At 40.4% G+C, this 8052-nt stretch overlaps 1 protein-coding gene across 1 annotated transcript; it reads right to left on the reverse strand.

Annotated features, from left to right (window-relative positions):
- Positions 1-193: 193 nt before the first annotated feature.
- On the reverse strand, positions 194-7634 carry LOC138593787 (glucagon receptor-like). The gene is made up of 13 exons (XM_069664873.1): positions 7575-7634; positions 7382-7484; positions 7138-7245; positions 6696-6817; positions 3643-3749; positions 3374-3530; positions 3110-3269; positions 2919-2979; positions 2773-2842; positions 2599-2690; positions 2284-2422; positions 1152-1193; positions 194-659 (listed from the first exon to the last, which is right to left on the reverse strand). The coding sequence occupies exons 1-13, from the start codon at positions 7632-7634 to the stop codon at positions 588-590; spliced, it is 1293 nt and encodes a 430-aa protein (XP_069520974.1). The 3' UTR covers positions 194-587.
- Between the last annotated feature and the right edge of the window lie 418 nt (positions 7635-8052).

Below are 8052 nucleotides of genomic sequence, written 5' to 3' on the forward strand. Positions count from 1 at the left end.
TAAAATAACAAGCAGTATTTTTCCCTTTTTCTACCAACCATTAAAAGAGTCAAAATAAACAAATATTCTTTTAATTTATATACTCAATTTGTATAATTTACTTAAGGATGTCTCAAGTCTGAAACAATCACAATCACTTATTCACATATTCACAATTGTACAACTTACATTATAACAATTACTTATTCACAATTTTACATATTCACAACAAACCACATATAATCTTAAAATGTACAGTGAATGCAAGAATGTATTCAGTCTGAATCTATATTTACAACATGTGGGAGTAACTCCACAGGGTCTTGAAGATGAATCACAAAGGACACCTGCATCGCCATGGAAGATTGTCCAGGGTCATCCTGATCCCCTCGCTGCTGTGTGCTGTCTCTCTTTACCACTGAGGGACAGTGCAGCAAAGATTCATCAGGCTGTGGGGGCATTTGCTGAACCAGACGTCTAAAAATCTGTGAACTGTCAGGTGTGGGTGAACCATCAGGCATCGCCCTCATCGTTGTGGCGGAGGAGCGGTTGCGCTCTGGCACTGTGGCGATGGAGAATGTGTCTACTCGAGAGTCGAGCACGGCTAGTCACTGTCCACAGCAGACAATCTCAGCCTCTATCCTCCAGCTGCGTAACTTCCTCTTCAGCTCTGTCCTCACCTGCACCCGGAGAGGAGATAAACCACTTCAGGTTAATGTGTAATTTTGTGAACCAATTTGGCGACAATTTCCAATTTGATGCTTGAAAACTGAAGGGAAACTGAAAGGTCTTTCACCATGATACAGAAGAGGAAGAAGAAGATGTGCTTTATTAATCCCAGAGGGGAAATTCAATTTTTTCACTCTGTTTTTACAACCATGCTACACATAGAAATACACACATGCACAAACAGGACTCCATGGACATGCACTAATGGAGAGATGTCAGAGTGAGGGGGCTCCACATGGACATGTGCCCTGAGCAGTGGGGTGGCTCAAGGACACCTCGACGGAGCCCAGGAAAGGTGCTGGCACCATTAATGTGATTAAAGACAAATTTTTCCGCTTTTATACTCAAGTAGATGCATGTATGTTGTTTCAGATAGTGTGACCAGTTTATGGTAATTCACTCTATTTAGGCAGAAATTAAAAGAGTAAAATAAAACAACAAACCTCTTTATTGGCATAGCAGTAGAGCACAGCCACCAGAAAGCCCTGAAGAAAGGAAAACATATAAGAAAATTTATAAAAAATTAAAAAACTAAAATTTAGTTTAAGCAATGTGTACTGTATTTGCAGCACATTCACCATATTCACACGGCAGCCATATTACTCAGACATCATGATATAATTAGGAGGCTCAAATTATATTATAAGGTTCCAGGTTGTGGTCTGTAAGGTTTTTTTTTACTATGTTTACTATTTTACCACCTCTTGATTAATAATGAGCAATTAATAATGAAAATCTGGCCATATTTCAAGGTGAAACAACATATTTAAAATCCATAAGCTACTGTTAGAAAATAGCAGATGTTTAATTCAAGCACTTCTGAGCTAACATTACCAACTTAACATAACCGAGCTAACATAACCGAACTAACATAACCGAGCTAACATAAGCAAGCTAACATAACCGAGCTAACATAACAGAGCTAACATGATAGAGCTAACATAATTGAGTTAACATAACCAAGCTAACATAACCGAGCTAACATGACCGAGCTAACACAGCGTGTTAACATAACATACAATAGAAAACATGTAAATTCCTGGCTAATGATGTTAGCTAACTATAACAGTAGCTACTGTCAATTCGCTAAAATTACTGTTAGCTAGGAAGTTGTGAAATTTTGGCTACATTCCTCAGACCATTGCTGTTCATTGTTTAGTTGCTGATCAATCTCTATGCAATTTTTTGGTCCTCATTCAAATATAGTAGCTATTTTGTAGGCCACACCTCTGCGAACTGTAGCCTCGTGTTCATTTTTGCCAATAAATATTTGGAATTAATCCCTATATTGTTTTGGTGTACATGTGTGCAGGCTAGGGGGGCTAGACCTTTCTTAGATACAAGCAGGGAGGGCTCTAAGGAAAAAAAGGTTGGGAACCACCGCTCTAAATGATGTCAGATACCCTAAATCTTGTATGATATTTTTATAGCTTTTATTTTTCCTCCCTGAATGTGTGACATCAGAGGAAAATGGCCACCATGTGAATGTGCTCAATAACATTATATATAGGCTGTTACATTTTTACATTATGTCAGACATTATAAAGCAAGTAGTCCCAATCTGGTAGAACATACCTGAAATGAATTGAGAAACAGGGTGAAGAAGACTTTAACATAGCGCAGAACACCTGTTGTCTGCTCATCTGTAGCAAAGATGAATATGATCTCATGAATCCCAAACAGAGGGATGAGGGTAAGGGTTGCCTTGGCAAGCCTAACAGGACAAGTTAAAACAGCATTCATCAACACTCATCTTTCTGGCTACATCTTTCATCCTCCTCCTACCAGCACTGTTTCTCTGTGAGAGCCAGGGTTGAGGCCTTGGCTTGACAGAATTAAAAGAAGAGTCAATCAAATCAACTTATAAAAGATATACTGAGGGTAACTTGCCGAAGCTTGTAATCGGGATATCCGCTCTGATTGCTGGCTCGTAATTTGGACAGAATGACCTTCAGGATCTTCATGAAAATCAGAAAGTTGATCTGTTGAAGAGGAAATCAAAAATGTTGTGTGCTAGTTATTATAAAATGCTGACATGTCAATATTAGCATATGTCGTCCTTACTAGTGAAGCAAAGAGGATAGGGAAACGAATGATCCACCAGTAGGTCATGTTCTCATTGACAGCCCAACACCTGAGAAGACAAGTTAGATGTTTAATCCACTGTCTAATCTTGGTCGATTTGTGGCGGTGTCTATAAACACACTTACTCTTTGTTTTCTCTCAAGAGCTTCATCACTACCCAGGGAACCACAAAGAGAAGTGGAGTACCTACGACAAACGCAGTGCAGATTGCGAGAGTCAGAGTCAGAGGATGCTTTAAGGACTCAATCACAGCTGGATTATCATACAAGGGCCATTTATCGTACAAAATTAGTCCAAGAAAATCTCCTGGACTTACCCCAGCCGAGACAGATGTAAGGCAAGTACTTGTTGTTGTCGATGAACACGGATGCAATGAGCACAGAGTATAAATAAATAGCCTCACCGAAGAACCAATAGTGATTGGCCAGGACGCAGTACTGCATCATCACCTGTGCTAACCTGCAGCCAATCGCAGCCTAGAGGAAAAGGTCAGACAAAATACATAATAGAAAAATAGTTAATATGATTGTTACAATAAATGCACCAAACTAAAGCATCATCAGTACATTCTATTTTCTACCTGGTGACTGAGCATCTCTCGCACGTCGGTCTGTTTCATGATTTCCCGTCCCCAGTGGCGCTCCAGCATGGTGTCCTTAATGATGACGGACACAGCTCGCAGTATGAGGGACAGGAAGAGGTTAGCATGGATGTAGTTCCTGGTGCAATGGAGTTTCCTGCACAAAGATTGTATTATCATTTGTACTTAGATTGAATGTTGCAGCATGTTTTCAAATTAATCTATTTGAAATTGAAAGCATTTCTCACAGCATGTGTTAGTCTGCTTACCTAAAGCTCAGCAGAATGATCAGAGCTGTTACGAGTGTGAAGAGGGACAAGGAATAGCCGACGGTGTACAGCATCCTGAAGCTCACCATCATTTGTTTCAGCCACAGCTGTGAAGACAAATTCAGACACTTTTACAAGTCAGATCTCAGAAATAAATTCACATAACCTGAAATAAATGATTGCACCATTCAAGTCTTTACGCTTCAAAAATATACCTGTTATCCAAATTTTGTGACACAAGGCCTCTTGCTTGTTTACAATTAGCTCTGTGCAATGTGGGCATAGACTGTATAAAAAGATGGACGACATGACAGCTTCCTAAAAGTGAAGCCAAATCATCTCTATCGCCCCCTGCTGACTGGCTGCAGTATAGGTTATAAAGCCCGCCTCCTCCATGTTAACAGAACAGACATGAGTCAAACTATAAAATCAAAATACACTATAAAGGGTCTAACACCATGATTGACAGCTCTGTTGACAAATACGGCTCCGGCAGCCTATCTGTTCTCGAGTAGCAGAGTAGAGGAGGAACAGCGAAAGGAGACGAAACTAATACTAACACTACAGCCTTTGAACTTTCCAAAAACATGATTATCTGCTTCAGACCAACACAAGACGCTGTTCTTCTTCTGACTGTGCCGACTAGAGGGATCTTGGGTAGCGGTATGGGGCAGGGCGATAATCCTGGGGCTGTGCAGACTACAAATGACATCACCAGCGCAAGATGGCAGCGATAATTTGGCTTCTCTTTGTCGACACACGTCATCCATCTTTCCATAAAGTCCATGGTTGTAGCAAATATATTAACCAAACAGTTTGCAAGACTGGTCTTGATTCATGCTCTATCTGAGTGTGTATGGATGCTTTAATACAGGAATATTAATGCCATACTTATTTTTCTTAACCATATAAACAATTCACGAGGAATTGTCTTTTTCAGAATAAGGGTCCAAACATATTTGATGCATGTAATTGAGTCATTATCAAATTACTGTCTAAGGGGGCAATATTGCAACGACTATGACGTCCCAGAAGTCATAGGAGTTGAAAGATTTCCCAGTTCTGTCCGACTTGTTATGCTGCTTCTCTGTGTCTCTTATGGAAGTGAACATTGTGTAAAGCTGAAGTGCAGCTGTACACAAAAATTCATCAGGCTGGTCCCACCTCAAAAACATCTCCAGACTCAATACAACACTCTGACTCTGTGGGTGAGCCCATCATCAATGCCATAATCTATTTCTGACAAACACTTGTTGTCCCACCAAAAAACAATTATTGCTTATTTTTCCAACACGACTTACAAAGATCCAACTTCAATTACTTTATGAGTCACATAGTACAGCAACAAAACACTTGGCGCAGCCATCTTAGTCACTTTTTTGTGTTTCCTCGAGAGAAAAAAAACTATTCTCAGTCTCTAATTTTCTTGTTTACTTGCACGTGTCTCTTAAGCTGCAGTAAATTGAGCTCTCAGGCCCCCATGGAATTACCAAGATTGGATAATGCCTGTATTGTGACTGTAGAACATTCTCACTTTCGCTCATTATTCCCCTAACTGTCATACAATTGCCAACCTCTAGCTTGTTATCCTACTGCTGCAAAGATCCACACAGAAAGTGCCTCATTTGTACACATTTCCCCTGTTTGGGCCCTGAGAAGAGTGAAGAGAGTATTGGATTGTAAGGCTTTTAAGGCAAGGCTACTGCTCGCAGAATTCAATGCATTTTCTGTCAGGATTTGAAAGCTGTTCAGTAGCCTTTTGTTAGACATCAGTTGAACTATTTCAGCATCCTCATTTTAAATCAGTATCATTAAAACCTAACCATTTTGTAGGCAGTTTGGAGCAATACAGTGCCTTATTGACATCCAGGCAATTTCACATATATCTTTGAATTGATGCAGCTACCATGTTAGAGAACAGTTTAAAGCAGTTTAACTGTTCAAGCCTATTTATGTAGAGCAGGGGTGGCCAACTCTGCTCCCTTAGAGCTACCTTCCTGCATGTTTTAGGTTTCTCCGTACTCTAACACACCTGATTCGGATGTTTTGCTCGTTATCAATCCCCTGAGACGCTTCAGTTGGTTGATAACGAGCAGATCATTCAAATCAGGTGGAAAACACTGGAATTCATTTGGAGTTGTTTCTCTGGCTGCACAATACCATCTGCCTTTTAGCTATTTTCAACTTACCTGGGAATTATGTGGCTCTTGGGCTGCTTAATTCTCAACTACATCAACCATCAAGTAACTAAACCACTCCCGCTCGTGTGGAGGGTCCGCCACATTGACTGCTGTCCCAAACCTCTGACTGTGGAGTGGGAGTGGGGAAGGCCCGGTTTGAAAAAAGGCCCTTCTTTTCTGGGCTGTTTGGTAAGGGGTAGGTACTGATTCAAAACAGTAACACTGCAGGGCATAAAACCAATACAATAAGCTAAAAGATGTTAGTTCCACTGTCACTGATATACTTTAATAGAGAATATACTTATTATGCATATTATGGGCACTGGTATTTTGGAATTCATCTGTTTTGTGTTTTCTAGATGATATAAATAAATGATCAGGATCATATAATTATAATGACACAGAGTTAGTTACAGATGGATTCCTGCAACGGTTTCCTGTCGTGACCTGCAAATACTCCTACAAAGATGAGTCATGTTAACTGGACCGTTAATTAACATTATCTGTCATCTCTATGCACAGCATGTTTCCATCATGTCTCTGATGGATAAATTTAACTTCTAATAATAATAATTGTTCTGTTTTGCAGTGTGGAAATAAAAGGTTTCTTTCATAAGAGCACTGATAGTCTTAGCTTTCAAAACCTACATATCAAAGTACAGATCATTGTAACTATTACAAATACTTTTGTTGCTTAGAAAATTACCTTATTCTGACAAGAAACAAAACTTGCTTCAGCTGTGCAGTGAATGCTGAACAAAAGAAACTATCTTCCTCAATAGAGAACATTCGAATACAAATGTTTGAGCAACAAGAAGCCTTCACAGCGGCAATAAATTAACCCCTAAGCTGGAGACATTTTGTTTGCTATACCTCCTGAGACGTGACCTCTTTTTCCTCCTCGCACTGGGTCATGTCCCTCCACACCTGCCCGCTGTGGTCTCTCTCCCAAAGGCCGTCAGAGCCGCACCGCCGACGAACCACACCCTGAGACACTGGAGGAGAAACAGTCAGCCCTAAAATCATTATTCCTAATGAGGGTCGCAGGGGGTTCAAGCTATTTGTAGAATACACTGGGCAGATGAAAGATAATTAGCCTAGACTGGCTATCAAAAAGGGCAAGGGCCAGTATAGATGGTTAGCTTAGCTTAGCACAAAGACTGTAAGTAAGGGGAAACAGCTAGCAGGATAGCTGGTGATTACTTTCTTTAATACCCAGCCAGTTAGCTTAGCGTAGCTTTACACAGCACTCTTTGTCTTTTTAACACTTTGCTTTTCCTGTTCTGTCAAAGTTAGAATCAAAAGTGCCACTTACCTTTGTTATACCAGGGCAGGTAGAAAGGACAGGAGATGTTGACAACAGAGCCGGTGGGCGTATCAGGCCAGCAGGCATATCTGTCAAACGTCCTGTTACAGAACAAGCCTCCTAGTAAGAAAGGCAAACAAGAAGACATTGAAGACGCATTGATCATTTTTGTATTCAAATTTAAAAGGACACCACACCACACCTTCCCTGATGCAGAAAGACTGAATACTTAATATGTAAAGTTTGTCCATACCTTGAAGGAGCGGCTCATTTTCGATCATTTTCACACAGTCTTCTTTATACTGGACCCACTTCCGATACGTCTCCTCTAACACTTTCCCACTGGCCGCCTCGAACTGTAAGTACATTTGCAAAAAACACAACAATATTTCCTTCACTTTAAGGTCAAACTTGAAACTTGAAAAAATTGATGAATATAAACTAACCGTTGGCAGTTTGAGAATCAGTAAGAACATCATAATCATTATGTCTTGTGGCCTGTCCATCACTGCAGACTTGTTCCTCCTGCAAGAACGGGAGGAAGAAGAAAAACAGAACATTTGATGGTGTTCATATTCCTCCCTCAAATGATCTGCCTTGTCCATAAAACTGCAAAAAGCTTGTTCGCTCCATGAATTTTGAAGTGGTTGTGAGCTTTATGGACATGTAAAATGGAAGACTTTTCCATACAAATTGGTGCCTGCTGCCGGGCTATCAATCAAGTTACAGACATCTGAATTTCCGCCCACTGTTTCTTACCTTCTCAGTAAGATACTACAACCGCAGAGCTTGAGTTTAGCCACTTATTTCCCATTGCCCGCATTTCTTCCCTCTCTCCTGTTGCCCCCAAAGCTGAGCACCATTTCTCTTTGTACATTTGTGACTCCTACATGAGTTTAGAGTGATCTTTAAAGTGTACTTATA

Source organism: Semicossyphus pulcher, unplaced genomic scaffold (assembly GCF_022749685.1).
Source record: "Semicossyphus pulcher isolate SPU_LCO1_2020_fin unplaced genomic scaffold, fSemPul1.0.p SCAF_16, whole genome shotgun sequence".
NCBI classification, from domain to species: Eukaryota; Metazoa; Chordata; class Actinopteri; order Labriformes; family Labridae; genus Semicossyphus; species Semicossyphus pulcher.

Coding starts and splice junctions, on each gene's coding strand:
- LOC138593787 (XM_069664873.1), bottom strand. CDS start 7,634: ATGGACAGGCCACAAGACATAATGATTATGATGTTCTTACTGATTCTC. Junction 3,531..3,642: donor ATCATTCTGCTGAGCTTTAG/GTAAGCAGACTA, acceptor ATCTTTGTGCAG/GAAACTCCATTGCACCAGGA. Junction 660..1,151: donor ACTGCTATGCCAATAAAGAG/GTTTGTTGTTTT, acceptor CTCCGGGTGCAG/GTGAGGACAGAGCTGAAGAG.